The sequence below is a fragment of the Musa acuminata genome, unplaced genomic scaffold, assembly GCF_036884655.1.
Source record: "Musa acuminata AAA Group cultivar baxijiao unplaced genomic scaffold, Cavendish_Baxijiao_AAA HiC_scaffold_1137, whole genome shotgun sequence".
Classification (NCBI taxonomy): Eukaryota; Viridiplantae; Streptophyta; class Magnoliopsida; order Zingiberales; family Musaceae; genus Musa; species Musa acuminata.
This window is the reverse complement of record NW_027021349.1, coordinates 59,043-80,873: the sequence shown is the minus strand read 5'-3', so window position 1 is coordinate 80,873 and position 21,831 is coordinate 59,043. Positions and strand designations below refer to the sequence as shown.

Genomic DNA, 21,831 nt, shown 5'->3' with positions numbered 1-21,831 from the left:
AAAATCATCCAAAAACATAAACCTTTATTATAGATCTAAAATATGGTAGGAGAGTGATGGTAAAATGTGTGTTGTGTGTATTGTGAGTGTGTTTGTGTTGTATGTGTGTGTGTTATTTGGTGTTGTGTTTTGTTTGTTATGTATATATGTGTTGTGTGTATATATGTGCTGTGAGTTTGTTTGTGTGTATATGTTGTATGTGTTATATATATATCCGATAGAACAACTTAAAAGATAAAAAAGTATCGCTAATTTTTTCAAGCTTGTTGCAAGTTCAAAGTATTATTTGTACAAATAAGAATCCCCTTCTGATTTCTTCTTCATATATATAGATACAGGATCTATGAGACAATTACTTAGAAGTACAATATAAAAACCAATACAATAAAGGAAGACAACATAAGAGCTTAAGCTAGCCCTCACATGTCAACCATATAAAAACCAATACAATAAAGGAATATAACAGTAAAAGTATTCATATATCTCTCCCAACTCAGCAAAAACAGAAGCATCAATAGATATTCATCCAAAATTACTCTTTTAAGAGTATAAGGAAGATCTAAATAGATCTCCCCTCTTAGACACAATATCCTTTACATGAATCCATCTAATATTACTACAAATTGCCTCTACCTCAGAAAAGGAAGATTTATTAGTAGGATGTAATGATCAATGAATGATAGTATATATACAAAGAGTGGAAGAGGGAGTGAGAAAGAAAAACAAAACATAAGACGTTAAAAACCTCTATCTGTTTAAAATATGCATATCGTCCCAAAAGTGCCACATTGAGTTGTCAACTTCTTTGAGAGAGAACAAATAAATAAAAACACAATGCTGAAAAGTTGACTATTAAAACCATGGACACTCAAAATTGCTCCCTCAAGGAACCTCTCGATTTTTATTCCGTACAAAAAGAACTTTTGAGACAAAAATACATCAAAAAATTCTCATTTATAAGATGAATAAAGTTTTCAACAAGTATAATTATGTCTGAAACTTCAGATGACGATGATCTTTCATGACAAGCAAATATAATGTTCAATCCCAAGGTGGATGATCATCTTGACTAGTTCGAGGTGGTTCAGGTTTCCATTCTGGTTTCTCATCCCAGTATATGTCATAGTATATGTGGCCAGGGTCACGGTTCTCTACGCAACACCACATTCCAACATATCTCTTCATGCGATTTCTAAATTTTACTTCTCTTGCCTAAATCAACTCATCACGTTATCATCTAGAACAAAATAGTGATATAGAAAAGAAATTTTTAGCCAAAAAAAAAATGTACGATAATGCTTACCTCATCATTGAACCCTTGGAAGGCATTCGCCATGGATGAAAAGTGCAAGACTTTGATATCTTTGTACTGGGAGAATACTTGCATGTACTGTAAGACAAATTGGCAAACTATTTAGCAAAGCTTCTGAACTTTTCTAGAGTACATCAGTAAAAGCTTCAAGCATCTACCCTTTTCATGGAAAAAAAAATACAAAATAATCATATCCATGTGTCATGACCATGTCTGATTAACTATAAGACAAAAAAATAACAAAGTCCGTTAAAAACACAAATACACGTTTCTAGAGCTTGTAAGAAGAAACCAGTTCTTTGCTCTGCTTTTTGGCATTGTATCAAGAGGCCTTAGAAGAACACATAGAATATGGACAACAATAGAAAGTCAAAGGTTTAAGGTTCCAAGACTATAATACTAAGTTGTCTGCTTTCTAACTGAACTTTGCTTAGTTAATACCATTAGAAAATGTGCTCCCACCAAATGAACAGACAATCTTATCCTACCACCATTATTATTATGATCTTAAACCATTACATAATCAAAATTTAATCATTAGATGTATGTACCATCTGCTCAGTGCTATTTCTGGGAAATTGGATGAAACCACGGCTAGTTGTTCCATCGGATATATTGCATCCTTTGGAATGTGCATCACAAAGTTGAACATTAAGTAATGATTCCTTCACCTGAATCCATAATAAAAAAAGGTTATTGGGATTGAAAGATATGTATGAGCCGCTGAAAAACTGCACGAGCTACTAAGTATTGCATATTGATACAATAATATTTTTACATGTTTGGGCACTGATGTATTCTGCAGGAATGAGTACTCCCTGAAATGAATTTGTGGCCCAAACTCTTCTTCAGAAAGGCCATGGAGCATAGTATTAATCTGCAAAGGTGAATCAACTCTAATCAGATGATCGAAATTGTGGCAGCAGGCGTAACAATTATAATATGCAAAAAACAGTTTACATGGAGTGGAAGAAAAAAAAAACAGCAGTGAGATGCTGTAAATATAATCAAGCATATACTTCCATTCACAAAAGACGGTCCTTTTAAAATAACTAATTAATACTGACAACAAAGACAAAAATATTTATTCCCAACCATTATAGATGGGATTGCTAATGGATCTCCTCTTTGTTGCTATGCTCGGTATCAAAATTTTAAAAACTGGTCCAATACAAGTTTTTAACATTTGATCTGACCATTCATTTATTGAAAAAAAGTTCTCTGATTTTTCAGAATAGGGAATTGTTCAAACTTATATCGGTGATTGGTCAATCAATTTTCTGCATGGATCTAAATATCACAGCATATCATTACAAAGTGTACCATATCAGGCCAACTGCTTAATTTTACAAAATGTTTAGTACTTTATCAGATGTACCAACACTTCAGATCATACTACTGTACCAAGTGGATAATGACGCAAGTCAGGTGTCTAACTTTTAGTTCCTTGGCTATTAGAGCACTTCGATATTGCATATCTTCCATCCCACCTCATCTCTTCATCTGCCCATCCTACTTCCATCTGTTGAGAGTTCAAATTCTCCATTCCTCTTGCATCATCTTTATTTACAACAGGGAATTTAATTTACTATGGATCGGTCCGAACTGATCGTTATTTACCATGACATGTGTACTTAATCTTTTACTGTAAATTCCAGATAGTATTGACCAGTGCTTGAACTAGGATGCCAAACACCCAAAGTGACTGTTTTTTCTTTAAACACCATTGCCTGATGCGTAATGGCTCACAACTCGCAAGTGTCTCTCTATTGTCTGTCGCTTAACTGCCCTACTGCCTACCTCATCTTTGATGTCTCCTCCTCTTCTATGGACTTCCTCTTTCTTTGACTTCCTATTCCTTCTTCCTTCTTATTCTCCCTAGTGTGGTTCATCTTATCGGTTCGTACCGAACTATTGACTGGCCATCGATACGGTATGCACCAACATACCGACACATGGTATAATGGGATATACTAATAGACAGGTATGGATCTCTAGGGCAGAAATTTTTTTTCGTTTTCACAGAACTCCAGAAGAATCCAAGGTCGAAATAGCCTCAATAAAAAAAAAATTAGAGGGAGATACAATCCAGTTGCATGATTGGTACGAAACATGCCACAAAGTCTGCTCGTGAGAGCAATTTAAAAGAAGACTTGTTATTCGTTTTGGACCATTTGAATACGAGAATGTTGATGGGCAGCTCGCCAAAATTTGTCAGACTTCTACAGTGTTGGAATATCATAGCAGGTTTGAAAGATTGTCAAATCAAGCTAGAGATTAGTCGGAACGACAACTTCTGGATACATTTATTGAAGGGCTTAATTCGGAGATTCGGTGTGAAGTTAAGGCTCGTCAACCCTGCACCATTGTAGCTATGATTTCATTTACATGCCTGCATGAGGAAAAAATCAACATGGAATAACGTCGAAACAGAGGTGTCAATAAATAGGTAATCAGCAAGCAACACACCCCATCTACTCCCAGTCGAAATCCTATCACTTATAGACTAACCCGAGAAGAACTTAAAAAAAGATCAACGAAGGGTTTATGCTAGCATTGCGATGAAAAGTGGAGTAAGTAGCACCGATGCAAACAGGGAAAACTTATGATAATTAAGAAGATCGAGGAGAAATCAGAAGCAGAAGAGTTGGACTCCGATCATGAAGGTGCGGAAACTGATAAAGATATTGAAGCCATCACATATACAGTGCATACATTGGCTGGTTATGCTAACCCACAAACTATGAAAATCAGAGGAACTTTGAAGCATCAGCCTGTCACTATTTTGATTGATACGTGCAGCACTAATAATTTTATGGACAAGAAAGTTGCAGCTCGATTAGCTTACCACATTGAAGGCTGTGACAGATTCGAAGTAAAGATCGTTGATGGACGAATTTTAACTTGTGATAACAAATGTTCAAAGAAAAATTTGATTATACAGGGCCACGAGATTCTTGCAACAATTACTACACTAAAAGACCAACCTGTTGTATACACTGTCAGAAAGTGGAGACCATACTTACTTGATCAACGGGTTGTGATGCGTTATAGATAGCCTAAGACTAAAGTGCTGAAAGAGAAGCTCCCCGAGTTTGATGCTGCTCAACCTTGAGGACAAGGCAGATTTGAAGAGGGAGGAATTGTTAGGACCTTTTTTCTGAGCTTTTCAATAATATTTATTGAGTATGTTTAGTTCAATTATTTATTGAGTCTATTTGGTTCAATTAGAATCAGGTAGAGATTTATTTAATATTTATTTATTATTAGAGTCTAAGTCCTGGTGGACTCTGGGTGGAACTCTATAAATAGTGATGTAACCCTTTCTTTTCGAAAATCAATCAATCAATGAAATATTATTCCAGTCTATGGACAAACCCTAGGAGGCCGATCCCCTCGAAGCAATCAAGGAGGTCGTTCCCCTCGAAGCGATCATTCTCTATTCCCTTCTTTCTTTTACGATAAAAGCTTAGGGTCTTTTCAGCTACATCAAATGCGCAGCAGAAGAACAGAAAACAAATCCTCAATTCCCAAAGATATGTTCGTCATCGTAGGAAGATTGGTACGCAAAATCTGCGAAACAGAAAACCATGTGTGAGATAGATTGTGTTACGTACGGAGATCATATATCCCTGAATCCCTACAGATCTCTAGGAGAGGGTGAAGGAGGTCAAGCGCCCTCCTCTCTAGCGATGATACACACAGCAAGGTTACGACGACGCTCCTCCAAACTCCAAGTCTGCTCTGAGGTGAAGAGGGGGAGGAGAATAAAAGAGGCAAGCAAAGGCTCTATCCTATGAACCACTGATTCCCTCCTATTTATAGAGGTCCCCTGTCAACTTAACCCTAATGGAACCTACCTTATTGGGTATTGGATCTTCGTTCAACTACTAAAGCCTCTTAGATTAGTGGATCTCTATCCAATAATCTCTCATCGGCTCTTATTGGATCTCATCCATATGATCCTATAATTATGAGGCTTATTAGATATCCAATAAGATAGGGGGTCCGGCATATATCTCATATTCGAACCTTTACTTATCGTAATGCCTACTATATGTGTATGACCCTCTAGGTCAAATATCGAGCTAGCCGTGAGTCATACCTATCAGAACTACTTATAGCTCAACGAATTATTATCCCCATAATAATTCACTCGACTCATCGACTGCGGACGTACTAGGCCACTACGCTATAGTCCCCAGACGATACAGGGAAATCCAATCCATTAGACTTGTTTGTCCTTAGTTACCAAGTACCTATAGTCCCTCATCTATCTAATATCCAGAGATCGTATACCAGGCATGGTGCTATCAGACTCATACGGTTTCCTCTATACATAGAGATGTACGGAGAACTTGAATGTGTTTGATCCATCGATACTACCTTTGATGTATGACTTGGTGATCGACCAAGAGAAGGCTTTGGATGAATACACCATTGTTAAAAAGAAGGTTAGTACCATGACATTTGGCGCAAAATAGTCAAGTAGGACACAAAGGGTAGAATCTGATTCAACAAAGTAGTTCACAAAAGAAGCCAATGAACCAGAGTTACCCCATCTTCAATTTCATATTCAACTCCAAATAAGGAGAACCATGATTAGAGATGATGAAACCAACTTGTTGTGACCTCGAGTGTCGTTGACTAAAGAGCCAACACGGCCTGGTTCTGTTTCGAAAATACGGACCCGTCCAGAAACCTAAGCGAATCGCGAGGGTGTGATTCGAGCGTGAGGTTGGGGTGACAAGTGGACTCTTGAGGTTTTGCTGAAGGATGTTCTGAGTTGTCCCAAGGTGCGCCTTGGTCTTGTCTGTTGATGCTCCGCATCACCTCGAGGTGCGAATTGTCTGTTGGAGGAAGTTCGGGGTCACTCGAGGTGCACATTGGTGCCACTCCGAGGTGCTCCTTAAACGCGCCTGGGTCCTACACAAGCAGCCAACGTCGAGGGGATATTCTGACCCAACCCCTCTGATGCTCAAGTTAGCAAAGTGGAGGGGGTTTTGTAGAGCTCAGGAGAGTTGAGAGAGATTCTTCCCATTTCACTGTTTAGGATGTGTTTTTATATCTTGAAGGAGAGGAAAAAATTTATAATATCTTTCCTTGTCATAAAGGAAGAAAAGAGAGTTTAGGATTGCTTTCCATATCATAATGGGAGAGAAGGAACTTAGTGATTATCTTCCTTACCATGATGAACGAGAAGGAAGCTTGTGTTTCTCTGTTTTGAATCTTTGTATACGTTGGAGGATGACTTGGATGACACATGGTAACTACGTGTCAACTGTTAGTAAATTCCTAATCACAACTCAACTCTAAGTTTGATCAACCCAAAGACAAGCCCGAGCTCAACTGGAGTTTGACTCGAGTTGAGAAGACTGAGTAGGAGTCCCTACATGAGACTTAGAGTTAGATTCCAATTGAGAATCTATGAGTCCTTTGTGTGGACTGAGAGTTAGACTCTAGTGCTTCTCTAGTAAGGAGTTTTACCCCTCTACAGCTATACAAGGAAAGGGTAAGCAAGGGAGAGAAATTAGAGAGAGGCGATAGTAAGAGAAGCCTCAAGAAGCCGAGCTAGTAAGCTCAAGAAGTCCAAGCTAATGCTCAAGAACACTACAAGAAAACATTTCATTAGATATTTAGTTTTATCACTAAATAAAATTTTGATGATAAACCATAATTTATCACTAAATCCTTAAAATTTGGATATTAGTGACGATATTATTACCAACTATGTCACAAAAGTTTTTAATTCTTGATAAAAAAATATATTATGATAAATAACATCTTAATTGACAATAATTTCTTATTTGTCATCAAAATCTATATTAGTGACAGCGCATGTTTTGCCACTAATTTATATATTTAATTATATATATATATGATTATATATATTAAATTAAACATATTGAAGCTGAGAATCCCTAAATAAGAAATGATTTGCCTAATGAAGGAATTGGCTTGCCCTCCTTGCGACTCTCCTCGCAATCGACAATGAAGGATGATTGGCAATCAGTAGTGAATGGTGATTGGCGATCAACAGTGCTTGGCGAATAGCAATCGACAAACTACGACCAGCAACCCCTCCCCTCTGGTGGTAATCCCCTCTCTCTACCCTCTTCTCCCTTTCATATGAGTCGTCGCACTTTCTCCTCTCCAAACTACTATCTTCTCCCTTTACAAGCAACAACTATTGTCACACCTACTCTCGCTGGCAACATATCCCCTTTTTATCTTCTCCCCTTCTTAGCATGTTCCAGCCAAGATCAAACATCTCCAAATTCTATGGTTAAAAATTTATATTATAAGATCATTAAATCATATGGTTAAAGATTAAACATCTCCAAATTCAACTCGCCCCTAGCAAACGCTAAGGAAGCAATCAAATATTGGTTGCTTCCTCAAGCTTCTTGGAGATGTGACCTTGGTGATTGCTAGTTACACTCCTCCATCGATGATGGACCACTAGCTATAGTTTCATATATGAGCTGAGTTGTAAGTATAGTTTCATACATGAGTACTCAACAAAGAACTTTTAAGTTGTTTTAGGAGTACTTGGAATGCCTATATTAAGGAAAAAACACATGTTCTAGACTAAAATATTATGCACATAAGGAATACGATAAGGAGAATAAATCACAATGGCTAGTGGAGAAATGTTCAAAGTTTAAGGACGTACCAAAAATTAAATGGTAGCCAACACAAATGTCCACTTGGCCAACATGAAAAGAGATAATAAGATCTTCCTTTAACATAGGAAATACTGCTTTACAAATTCATAAAGATTCCAAAGCTTTGATCAAGCAAGACCAATCATCAATAGGCATCATACAATACAAAATATAATTAGCTTATGGAAATTAAAATTCAGGAAAAAAGCAAAGCCATATGAATTCATAATAGCGGCCAGGGACACATGTTTATAAGACAAATGCAGGTTTAAATTGCGGATTCATGAAACGAAGTAGGTTTTTTAGTAAAGGATCTACCTCCTACAAAAAACATGCACAAAAATAATTCTAGGAAGTATCTAGATGTCATGTTTAATAAATTTTCGCTGAAAATCTCACGTGAATAGGACTTCAGTGCTAAAAATTCTAAAATTTCTTATGTGAATGCAATTGGTTTATACCAGTTTAATTACCATACAAGAACATGATTGTAGACTCAGAGTATTAAAAAGTAGCCTACAACAATTTTGGGAAAATAATACGCAAAATTCAGAAAGGAGAATATAAATTATGGATACCAAGGTAAAATAGCAGCAAATTTTGTACATAATTAAACATGAGTGAAGTTCTAAAAGAACATAAAGACCAGCTTTGGATAAAATTATCAAATTATATGCTTTTGCAAAAATATCTCCATATACATAAGCTAAAAAGACATTATTCAGGAAGAATTAATCCAATTTGGAAAGGGCAATGTCTTCTGTCGAAAAACAGAGTTGGCTTATTGCATATTGTAATAAAAGTGCCACCTCGTTCCATGATGACATTGATGCTAATAAATACCAGAGCTCATCCTTGTCATTGGATCCTATAATAGAACCAAAAGAGGAGGATATTTTAATTCAATCCAAATTTGATAGCTATAAACCTAGTTAGGTTGCCGACACAAGAACAATCATATTTCCAACTTATGCAACTAAACTTTTGGGTGTTTTGACTTATAGATCACAATCTTTGTAAACTTTTATTTCAAGCTTTTGAGTAAGGAATGAACCAACAACTATCTAACATCAAACCAATCTATATTTTGGGGAATTTTTAGGCCATCTGCAGCTGCTTTAAAGCCAGCTAAACTGTTCTGAACTTTGATCGTATTATACATTGTAATCAGAAAAAATCTTGAAAATTAATAGATGAAACAATTATTATTGTGTTGAATTATTGTTATCCCAATCATAAACATAAATTGAGCATCAATGAAAAGCCCAATAACTTTTGTCTATATTAATAAGTCAATCTTGTGTAGACTATGTCATCTTCTAGCTTAAACATAATTATATTAAATATCATTTGTTTACCCTTTATGACTTTTTAATAAAAAGAAATATACTGGATGACCACAGACATCATAACCTAAAAGGACAGATACCAAGAACATAACGAAATAAACAAAAGAGGAAAAGAAATTATACCATATTCTAAAGAGGAGATTATCTTACTAGCCCTACTACACTATATAACTTTCCTTTCCTCCAGAAAACACAAGTTGAAGAGATATATGCAATCAGGAAAATATTTTATAATAAAATACAAGCATGTGAGAAATTAAACTCCTTAAAGATGGGAAAATACCATCTCCTTCCTTGTTCAAGAGAAATTAGGCCTTGTTGGTTCAACCAACAACTGCTCTTCCATAAGTCTACATATAATAGAATTTATATATATTTATATATAAATATTTTTATAAAGGATGATTGTGATCTATAAGTTTACAAATATATTTATATATAAATATTTATATATAAATATTTATATATAAATATTTATATATAAATATTTTTATACAAATATTATATATAATAAATATATTATATATAATAAATATTTTTATAAATATTTTAGTAAAGTAATGCAGAAGAAATTTATTAAGTAATATTAAAATTATATACAGAGTTATTTAAATATTAATAACATAATATATTAATTCAGAAAATAAAAATTTTCTACATTTCGAGCTAGATTGCAACTTTTTTAGCACAAAAATAAAATTTCAACTAAATAAATACTCAATTATTAAAATTACAATAAAAGGGAGAAAAAACCAAAAAGTTAAGGAAAAATTGAAAACCGAGTAATTCAGAATTTGATAATTTTAGGGTTTAGGGAAAAATATAAATCTTAGATTCATGAATGCATATTCGTCAAGCCAACCAAAAGTTTTATTTAAGATGATGTATTGACATGTATAACATATCAGATGACAGATGTAATAGAATTAGTAATGAAAATGCATTATGGAAAGAAAATGCAAATCGATTATATAGCTTCTATTATTTAAAAAGAGATTACTAAATTAATATCATGTGATACAAACCTAAGTATAACATGCCATAAAAAAAAATGAAAGGAGACTAAACTACGAAAGTCTAATTAAGCTTCAATTAAGATAATGCTTACCTGAATAAATATCACATTCATTTACTGGCTGTGGCCGGTGCCCTCCTTTGCTTGCCATAAAGAATTTCTCACTCACTAAACTGATCATAATATTACAAACAGATTAGCTGGATTTATCAAACACTAACGGATAAACTTTCCCAGCCACTTAACGGCAACCAATCCAATTATCTCTTCTTCATCCATAAGAAGCACAAACAGCATGATCATAACAACACTATGACCAAATAATATACTCCACCTCAGGTCCCCCTATCAATGCAATTATGCCATTGACAGAAGGTTTCCTAGCCAGTGGGCAGAAATCCATCACGAGGCAAAGGAACACTCGATGTCCAAAAGAACCAACCTACTGACTCTTCTCCTCCGGACCAAGAAATCAAGAATCTGCGATCAAACAACCATGATAGGGCTGGAAGCAAGAAAAAGCATCACTGGCCTAATGAGAGAAAAAAAACCTCCTCGTCAATTGCCATCTTCATTGCAAGCTAGGCGGCAGCAGAGCTCGCCATGAAAATCTGTGGCCAAAAGAATCTATTCAAAAGAATCCTTGTACCGACACTTCTCTGCACCAAGGATCAAGAATCTACGATAGAATGGCCACCATATGACAGGAAACAAGCGAAAGCATGCGATCACCATCGATGCAACTATAGAAAACCCTCCTTGTCGATCGCCACTTTTGTTTTTAGCCTCTACCAAGGAAGCTAAGATGGCGATGGAGTCTACAGCTAGGTTTTCGCCACCGTCGAGGAAGGGACGGTCATGAAAATAGACCAAAAGAATCTTTCTCAAAGAATCACCGTACAGAACCATCTTTGGAACAAAGATCAAGAACTTATGATGGAACAATGACAATAAGGATGGAAGCAAGCAAAAGCATGCCATCGTTATCGAAGACCGATGCAACGAGAGAAAACCCACCTCCTCCTCGTCCATGAAAACTAGGGTTGCGATGGATTCAGCCACCACGCTGTCGCCACCATTGAGGGAGTGGTTGGGCAGCCTGAAAATTGACCAAAAGAATCTTTCCTAAAGAATCCTAATATTGACCCTTAATACTTGGTCGTCGTTCATATAGAGAACAATATCCCTTGCTATCAACCACACTAAAATATATGTCATCTCTAGACAACAAGAGAAGGGAACAGTAGCTTTCAAGATATTCCTTGCTGCCATATATAATCTGAAGAAAATGAAAGATGAGCAGTGTTCAAGCATGGAAAGTTAATTCTGCAAAATAAGTACCACAGCTAATTCCTCAGCTGTCACTGTCCTTTTATTTTCTGAAAGCTCCATCCAAAAACACTCCAGAATCGATGGATCCTGTGGGAAACCAATAACTAAAAATGTCTCCAAGTTCTAATTTTCTGACACTTACTAAGACCTGAGCTTTCTGAACAAATTCAGAGATATCTGTGTGGTCAAAGTCTTCAATACCAGGTACAACGTATGTGACTTATTGGGGCTTTATTGAGCAACTCACTCCATTCTTCTTAAAAATTAAATACTAAACTAAATTGGATACCTCAGAATCAGTAATATCAAATATAACATAGAGTAGTCAGAGGAGATATAACTGATAAACAAAGACCTAGATATCTATTTAGCAGCAGAAGTTGTTTATAGGAACCGGATCACAAACCATCCAGTTTTTCTTCCCATCAGGCTTTTGGACAACTGGTGGCAATGTCTTTTGGGAATCTTTCCTAAACTCAAGCAATAATCCTGCAAGTTTTCTTCTCCAATTTAGCATCAAATAACTCCTTACTGCTTGGTAATCCCACTCTGGAAAGATAGCAAACATAACAAAAAACAAATATTCAAACTAATGAACAAATAAACAAATGCCAACTTCAACAAAAGTAAAAGAATGTCCTACTGGTTTCATAAAACAAATTAACCTTTGAGAAAAATTAAATGATCCTCGCTAAATAAGATTAGAGTTGAAACTTCAGTTTTGAGCGTCAGAACAAGCTTGACCAGAGCCTTATATCTGGGATGTATAAGTCGTTGAAGGTCTGCTTGTGCATCCATACCAATCAGTCAACATTGCACAAGGGAACATATAGCTTGTGCCATTTCATGCAACTAGTATGTACCAATCTAACCGAAGACTTGTATGGTAAAAAAAATCATAAAAGGGCAATCCCTAAATACAAATGACCTTCAAAATATTTCTATACCAAGCTATCGATGACTATTTGGGCCAAACGATTAAGCTAACTGATCTTCACTAGCCTTTAGCCTTGACAGATCAGAGCCAAAGGCTTCAAAAAAATTGAGATCATCTGAACCTTTTCTAGAGTGAATGACACAATGACATTTCAAGGTTTGAGATATATCCTACCATTTATATCTGGCATAATGACATTCACTTTTGAAAATTTTCATGTCTGGAACAGATTTCCAACATTAAAATTGAACATAAAGATGCTTGATGGCCTCTATTTCTGTGCCATGCAGTCACTTCATCAATGATATGACAAGAGACATGTTACACATCGTACATTCACATTTGACCGATAAAGCTAGATAATAAACAGTATGACCTTTCTATGTTGCACCACCAATATCTCAAATAGAACATGGGTCAAAGATGTCAGATGCACCAATGAGGACTACAAGACAGGCAATTTAAGGATGGAAAAATAGAAACATAAATCTCAGTAAAATGCTTTGCTTGTAGTGTTTAATGACCAATCACACTTTATCAAGACAATCAGAACAGTTTAAGAGGACTCTAACAGTTGTAAAATACCTTAACTTACTCATATGAAAATGATACTGTGTACCTTGGTTAGTCATATGTGCAAAAAAAAACCTAATTTGAAACCCAAAATTGCAAAAATTAGTTTACAAAACCTGTAGTTAAGTTAAAATCCAAAACATGTTCAGATGCTTCAACAATACCTACATTACACTGGAGGTATTTCAAGCTTACAATGATGGCTTGGGTGGTCAACCTATAAAGCACATCGTATGCATGCATCAGCAGCCACATACTTCTGCAAAATCACTAGAGCATTCCTATTTGGAACTTTATTCAACCTTGTGATATTATCATTCTTATAGCATCTGACAGTCTAATGTGCCATTAATGTGAATTCAGAAAGTGCACCAAATGTGGCCACTTGCTGTTCATAAGTGGAACAATGGAGACACCCAAAATTCCTTTCCTTATAGCCTTAAATGTTTAAATGTTTCAATTACTTTCCCACTATCCACTGATATATTTTCTTAGATGAACAATATATTTGATTTGTTTAAACATCCCACTATCCACTTATATTTTCTTAGATAAACAATATATTTGATTTGTTTAAACATCCCACTATCCACTGGTATTTTCTTAGATAAACAATATATTTGATTTGTTTAGACAACCAACAAACCCATATTTCATCCATGATCGAGTCTTGATGTAACATCAAGAATGAACTTGTCACCATGCCAGTGTCATCAAGATCCACTTCCTCCAACAGCTTCTCTGTTAGAAAAAAAAAGGTACACTTTTCTATATAACCACATATTTATAAACAAGTCTGTGTGCCAATCTACAACAAAAAGAGGACGAAAGAACTTGTACCCATAATATTATTTCTTTTTAGTTTGCATCAGAAAGAATCTAAAGTATAATATAAACTTCAAAACCAAAATATTACAAAAAAACATACCATAGTAACTGTACATTTGAACTTGTTTAATGTGTGTCTATGCAGAATATAATTAATGTTCCTTGTTTCGCATGGCCGGCAGATCCATTTCTTTCCACGGCCCATAACCAAAGAAATGCCTTACAAATTGTCTGTTTCCTTCTTTCAAAAAAAAGGAACGAAGAGGAGAATACAGAACAACTCTACTCTTGCTTAAACATGAATAAATTTAATAAAGACATCGCCAAGGTCTGTTTCCACTCTCTCTATAATTTGTTAAAATTATAAAAAAATAAAGCATGCCCACCCAGTTTCTAAGATCAACAACACCACCAAAGCGGTAATGTTCGTGATATCAGCTTAGAGTAAAACCAAGAATGAAGAATCAAAACCTTAATTCCCAACCTCATCACAATCTAATTCCTCAATCAATTTTAGAGAGAAAGAATGAACAGAAAAGAACATAACACTCAATCATTTTCTAAAGCCACGTGAACCACAAGACCCTAGTAGTGAGACACAAATACAGATTTAGGGTTGGCATGAGCATCCATAAATAGAATAAGCTAAAGCAAAGTGGAGAACTATGCAATATTTCAAAAGACCTAGACTCAATCATGAGACTAGAAAGTCCAATTAGTTTTATTGATATTGTTAAGTGCATAAAGTCGCTTCTTTATTCACGAAATAAACAAATATTAAAATTTAAGATAAGGATAATTTTAAGTAGCACTAATTGAATAAGTTGGTAAATAATCCTTTCAAATGGTACAAAAGCTTATAATAACAAAGAAATGTAAATACGTGGATGATGCTACATTGTAACAAGCAAAAAAATCTCGCTTTGGGGTTAGGGTTTCGTTTAGGGTTTAAGGTGTAGGGTTTTAGGGTGGAGGGTTTAGGTTTTAGAGTTTAGGGTTGTTTAGGGTTTAGGGTTTGGGGTTTGAGGTTTGGGGTTTAGGTTTTAGGTTTACCAAACCTCAAACCCCAAACCCTAAACCCTAAACAATCCTAAACCCTAAAACCTAAACCCTAAACCCCAAACCTCAAACCCCAAACCCTAAACCCTAAACCCTAAACCCTAAATCCTAAACAACCCTAAAACCTAAACCCTCCACCCTAAAACCCTACACCTTAAACTCTCTCAAGCTTATTTTTTCCCACATTTTCTCTCTTATTCTCACATTTTCACTCTCCTAAACTCAACAAACCAACGGTTTGTGGATTGATTCAAATTTACGAGGCTAATTTGGAAGCATTAAGAGAAAGAACTTCTTAATAACATGTCCGACTTGGCATTGGGCAGGCAATTACTCACAAAAATCAACAGGAAAAACATGAACAGGAACATTATGCTATTAATGCTTGAAAGAAAAACATGAACAGGAAAATTTTTGTTACCTATATTAGACAGAATTCCATGTGCTGGTGCTACAACAAACGTGGCATAGTTTACTCACATTAGCTTCTTCAAAGTGCAGATTGAATTGGGGATGAATTGGCATTAACCAGAAAGTTGTGTGTTCCCACCTCCTCTAGGTTATCAATGTGTTCATTCTTTACTAGTGCACGTTCATTCCAAATAATTAGAAAACCATAAACGCTTAGTTGAAAGAAAAGATCTACAAAAAAAAAGACAGTAATTCTTGCAAGTAACTTTGGCAACATAGAAACTCTCAATTTAATCTAAGGCAAGAGATAGCGAGTTTTCACAGACAATGGAATGTAAAGTTACAGAATTGTTTTCATTGATTTCATGTTTAAAGTGGTTACTCAAAGAGTAAAAAACTACAACTATAAAATTTTTACAAACTCACCAACTATATCAGATTGTAAGCATTCGATTTTAGTTGAAGAAGATGCTGATTGATTTGGGTCCAATATCTCAATTTGTTTGGAAGGAGAATCAGCAAGGTGATGCAAAACCAGAGGAGATTAAGTTATCACTGGTAGAAACTTTAGATTCATCCTTCTATTGTTCAAGAAACTTTTGATTCATCCAACTGTTGTTCCTCAATCCACTTCCACAGAGCATACTGTCAAGATGGAGAAGATTTTGGAGGTTCAAAAACTTTTGATATTCCACCTACCCAAGACCAGACAGCATCTCTGTTTTCTAGTGTCCATAGGAGTTTAAGGCAATATATGAAAATCCGTTGGCAATTGTCAGCTATTACAACATTAAATCCAATAAAATTATTTCTTCAAATATCGGATGCTTTCAAAGTTACTGAAAGCAGAAGATCCAACAAGTTGTCGTATATGTTGTACCTAAAAGAACACACAGACAAAGCAAGCTGACACCTCCATGTCCTCTAAGGTCCTGCACTTGTAGTTACTTTGTACTCATGTACCTTGAATCGCCCAATATGTAGGTGGTCCATTAGTGGAGCTACGATCAGATCAGTAAATACCAACAATAACATAAGGTTCCACCCTAAATTACAATTCCTATTTCTTTTCATAACTTAACCATCCCCCTTCTTTTCATAACTTAACCATCCCCCACCATTGCACAACCCCCACCCCTAAAACTCCCACCTCTTTCTGCTTTTCACTAATGACACTACCAAGAGGGAGATAATTTCCATGAATGACAACTACAACTTCAAAAGTGATGTCTAATTTATGATTACAAGTTCACTTTCGTGCAAGTATATCCATCTTTAGGTTTCACTATCTCTTTTATTAAATACAAAGGACCGAGAAGCCAACCTTTACAACAACAGAACATCGACAACATATAGTATTTCATTGTAGATCATCATAATATTTTTACCATTTCCTTAGACACTTGCACCTTTCACTTACAGTGACTTTTCTTTAAGCTGCAAAGAGAAATAACCTCCATAAAAACCACAGTCGTAATCAACTCTGTCTAGATCACTGCCTGTGAAGCAAAGAATTCAACGAGTTTCATATAAGAATTTAGTCTCTAATAATTTGCAATGAGTGTAAAAAACAATGGAGGGTTCAATGATATTGGAAAAAAATTTTAAATTAAAGAACCTGGGAACCTCAGGATATTGAATAATTCTTAACTATTAGCATTGGTAGTGGAGCTGGCTTTTTATTTCATGTAGATTTATTTTGGAGATAATAGTAGAAAATTCAATCTGGGAAACTCTCTGATGAAGTTGACACCTTAAGTAAACAGAGAAAGTACTACCATTAACTAAACAAACCTGAGAATATACATAATATCCCATATGAACAATCAGAGATTTCTGAGTAACAACTTGGATGCGATTCAATAGGAATTTACCAAAAGTTCAAAATGAGCAGACAACTCATGACAGATGTGATCAAGTGGATTCGTACAATGTGTTGGAGGAATCCACACAACTGTAATCCTTGTGCTCGGATGGTGCAATGTTCATGACTCACCGAAAAGTGATCTAAAGAAATAATATTGCTGTGCTCGGATGGTGCAATGTTCATGACTCACTGAAAAGTGATCTAAAGAAATAATATTGCAGTCGACTACAATAGAGATTCAATAATCTTTAATAATTAGTGGCTATTTTTTCTTCAAAGTTATCGCCACTTAGTCCCTATTTCTTAACCACCATCCTATAATTCCATAAACAATATCGTAATCAATATCCCTTTCCTATTGAATAACAGATATTCCTTAACTGTACTAGATTAAACTACCACATTGTCACGGCCTTAGCCGGAATTGCCTAAGGCGTGAGGCACCCTTGCGGCCAAGACGCGAACTTAGCTTGCGTTGCCTAAGTCGCGCATCGCCCTTGCGATATTGCTCCGCAAAGATCAGCCCACTTGCAACCTCTCGCAGGTCCCGAAGGACCTGTAAAAGAGAAAGTTGATTAGTTCGAAAGAACGAGCGACGGACAAGTCCCGACGTCTCGCGAAAAGGGGAAGCTTTACAAGCAATTCAGCAAGCACCTTGCGTGCACAAGAGAAAATAGGGAGGGGGAAAACAAAGGCTTTAGAAGGTTGAACGAACAGCTGCAAGCCCACAAACAGCTGCTCACCGAGTCCCGGGCGCGACAACAAGTTCCCGTCAAGGCAACGTGCGAACTTGCGAAAGAGTGTTCAACGCCAGTACTATACCGAAGCCTCATCCAGCCCTGTGCCACCCGGGGGGTTCAAAGGGGCTGAGATGGCTGACGTTTTGGTGAACGGAGGCGAACTGCGAAATGCAACCCGTGGCACACGAAAACGGAGCTGTTTTAGGCTGTTTTGGGGTTGTTTTGCTCAGTTCAGTGAGCGATCGCTTTGTAGCGCTGCAACTTGTTCGAACTTACATTTTTACAAGCAAAATGGCTCAAAACCAAGGCAAAACATGCTGCCAAACATTTGTACATGTAGATGAGAGCAACGAATGGTTCGTTGAACGAAATTGTTGCGGGTGCGCGACGACCGTTCGTGACAACATGGACCGCCCTAAAGATTCAACCTTCAATCAATTCTTAGTCCAAAGGAACAACAACTAAAAGAGAAACAAGACACCTTCAAGAATTGGTAACAACATGACACACGCCTTCAGAGATACCTGAATAGTCTTGCCATCGTAGTCATCGACCCACTTTCCACCGACAAGCCCCTACGTCCTCAAAAGTTTCCTCAATCGACCAACGACCTCTTGCGGCTCCTCGCTCATCTGGCAACCAAAAAAAAGGACCATTAGGAAATTTGCGCCAAGAAGTTTGATGGAAACCCAACGATAACCTAGAACTCAAGTCCTTTTAGAAACCAAAACAACAGAAGAATGGAAAAAAAAAAAACGAAGAAAGATGGTCAAGAAAGAGAGGAGCCCAATATCTAGTGATTTGCGAGGAGAGGGACAAGAGGAGGCGATGTCTTGCTGCATCCAAATTCAGCAACATAAATAATTGGAGCACATGTTGCAGATCCAAATTCAGGTAACAATCAATCACTATAGTCAGGGACGTCTTGAAGCATCAGGGATGATCAAAAACAACTGCAGGAACTACAGCAAACTCCCATAAGGTGCAGTTTTGGCCTTCCCAACAATTAATCACACCTAAGATCACTGTAGTCAGCAGCAGCAGTTAATGTTATTCGTGCGGCACTCGATCAGAGTATACAATGAGCAGGGTTTATAATAAAGATCCTGCTCACTTCGCTTACGAAATATTGATGAGGGAATGGACCAATTTTTTCATTGAATGATTAACACATTCCTTTTATTTCTTTTATTAGCATGTTCCTCTGTTTTGCTAGCATGCTCTTCAAGGGCTTGCTTCTTGTTGCAATCTCATCTAAGTAGGTTACAACAACTTTCTTTGGAAGAAACATTAAAAAAAAGAATAATCCAAAGCAGCTCTTAATAAAATTTTAGCTTATCATGGCGTTGATGGAAGGTGTAAGAAAAGTTGAGATATCTTATAGTTATATGGTAAACAGTCAATGACTCCACTAAACATAGCATCATAGTTCTATCCATTTACATCAAGACTCCTGTTTAAGCAGGCTGATAAGCTACCTCCTAGGCAACAGAACAAGCATCTGTCCTCCAAAAGTAACACATACAAGGTAAATTGAAGAGCTTATAGCCAAACCCAGTCCAGGTGAGTACCCACATTGGTGCCCAAGATATCTATTGAAGCAATGTCTGACAAACTTTGTATAGTTTTAACAATGCAATACATGCCTCTATATGTATCCAACTCAAAAGTGTCAAATTTAAAACAGTTCATATATCAAACAAAACCATCCTAACTTATGTTTCATATTCCACAAAGTCTACACTCTACAGAAACACCTAGGTCTTCTCAAACCTGAGCCTTGAGAGCTTGTGAAAACTTCATAATCAAGTATACAACGTGTGACAAAGAATCTATATACGTGAACATGTATCACTTGAATATCACTTGTAGGATATTATAGGAGATCAATATTCATGATACCTTGGGCAACAAGGACTCGAAGGGTAAGAAATGCCTCTTTCCGGAGATTTGCACATCCACGGTGTCCTCTCAGTGCCTCAAGTTCAGCAGCCTTTAAGAGAACAAGAGAAATTATTTTGGACATTTATTTACAACAAAATAACTAAAATAAACAGATCCGGAGAGTGACACAGATAAGTAACTGAAATTAGATTACCAAAACAATGCAACAATAAAATAAACTGAATAAAAACTAAGCATGTACGACTTACTTGGAGAAGAAGTGATAGCCAATGCCCTACTGCAGCTTAAGCATTTTGAGATTGGAGAAATGCTAGCAAACATTCTAGCGATTCTACACAATTCCTCGAGAGAGTATTATGATACACAAAAGCACCATCAATAGGTTTGCATGTAGGCATGATAACCTTTTGCTTGCATGAACAGCAACTAACAGAGCAAGGCTGTAAATTGAGAAGCATCACCCTAAAGCATCCTATTATTCCTTCACAAAATTTTTCCGATGCCTCAGACTGCGAGCATAGCTCCAGTGGCAATTTTCTTTAGCACCACAACCATCTGAAACATTACATTTTTATGTTTTTTCAATTCAAATTTTAATGGAACTAACAACACTAACATCGAGTTGCAAAGCTGAAAAAGATTAGTGTGTATAGTTTTGGTGGTCACACCCATTTGGCTCATTCAAATTAAAAAAGATGAAAGCTACATAATGGTCCAATGCAAATTAGCTATAAGAAAAGAATTTTCAAAAGAAATGCAAGCCTAATTGCTAGATTACAAATTTATAGGGGCATAAATTGCATGAAAACAAAAAAATAAAACAAAAAGACTCTATGTATGCAACTAAGAACAAAAGATGAAAATATAGAAAGATTGCTTCATGGTTTAGCCAGCAATCCCCCGTCATGTCTACGTGTCATATTTAACCTCTTGATATTTCCAATCAATTTACAGATTGTGGCCGGTCCTATCATCAAGATAAACTAAAAGGTAAAAAACCAACAATCATCAAGAAGCACAGACCTGATTCACAGACCCAAGATGGCATTTCTTTCAAAGTTCTTGTAGGCACATTAGCATCCCTTCTGCCGCAGAATCACCGATCGCATGCCCACCTAATGGGGCACCGCCACTCCCAAAACCCCCATCCGAGTCAGCCTTCTTCTCTTTTGTACACTGCACCGCCGCATCGAGCAAAAGGAGAAAAAGGAACACGGCATAACTGGGCAAACAATAGAAAACAACCCGATCAAATAAACCATCAAGAAGAACATCAAACTCCGACCCAAGTTCTTGGACGCAAAAGTCAAAACACTAGAGACAAGGGCGCTCTGAGTCAAAAGGGTGACAAGCTGTCGGGGATGTGAGGAGAGAGCGTACTCGAGAGAGGGTTGCAAGGCGACGGCGGGGGCGCTTCGGAGGAAGTCGGCCATCTCGGCAAGGAAGGAGGCATCCTTCTTAGGGTTGCGAAGGAGGTCGAGGCAATAGGGTTAAGGCGAAATAAGACGAGCATTAGGCCTTCCCGCCCACGGGGTGTTTTGGGGATCGAGAGACGTTCTGGAGAATTCTAATTGAAGCGCGCGTCTTATGTAGATGGGCTCTCACCGAGTTAGGGCTTGAGATACCGATTGAATGGGCCGAACGAAAGCCCGTTTAGTGGGGAACGCTTCCAGCTTGATTTTGATCATATCCGTTCATCTTATTAGAGATCGATCAGGGACCGTCGATTAGTTATGATAGGTCATTTGAGATGGATTTTGGCCGTCCATGATGTTTCGTCGATTGATCTTGATCTAAATATAATTTTAGGGTTTAGGGTTTAGGAATTAGGGGTT

General features: G+C 36.7%; 1 protein-coding gene across 2 annotated transcripts; it reads right to left on the bottom strand.

Moving 5' to 3' along the window:
• Positions 1–935: 935 nt before the first annotated feature.
• Positions 936–21,541, bottom strand: LOC135671023 (arabinosyltransferase XEG113-like). Of its 2 annotated transcripts, XM_065178884.1 has the most exons (12): positions 21,377–21,541; positions 21,020–21,218; positions 20,245–20,551; positions 19,994–20,084; positions 18,616–18,723; positions 15,495–16,983; positions 10,438–12,225; positions 7,989–8,102; positions 2,091–2,189; positions 1,864–1,983; positions 1,304–1,390; positions 936–1,212 (listed from the first exon to the last, which is right to left on the bottom strand). In XM_065178884.1, the coding sequence occupies exons 9-12, from the start codon at positions 2,178–2,180 to the stop codon at positions 1,042–1,044; spliced, it is 468 nt and encodes a 155-aa protein (XP_065034956.1). In that variant the 5' UTR covers positions 2,181–2,189; positions 7,989–8,102; positions 10,438–12,225; positions 15,495–16,983; positions 18,616–18,723; positions 19,994–20,084; positions 20,245–20,551; positions 21,020–21,218; positions 21,377–21,541; the 3' UTR covers positions 936–1,041. The 2 variants fall into 2 exon arrangements, with proteins under 2 accessions (XP_065034956.1, XP_065034955.1); XM_065178883.1 differs by lacking the exon at positions 7,989–8,102.
• Between the last annotated feature and the right edge of the window lie 290 nt (positions 21,542–21,831).

Coding starts and splice junctions, on each gene's coding strand:
- LOC135671023 (XM_065178883.1), bottom strand. CDS start 10,458: ATGAATGTGATATTTATTCAG. Junction 1,391..1,863: donor GAAATAGCACTGAGCAGATG/GTACATACATCT, acceptor TTTGTCTTACAG/TACATGCAAGTATTCTCCCA. Junction 1,213..1,303: donor TCCAAGGGTTCAATGATGAG/GTAAGCATTATC, acceptor GAGTTGATTTAG/GCAAGAGAAGTAAAATTTAG.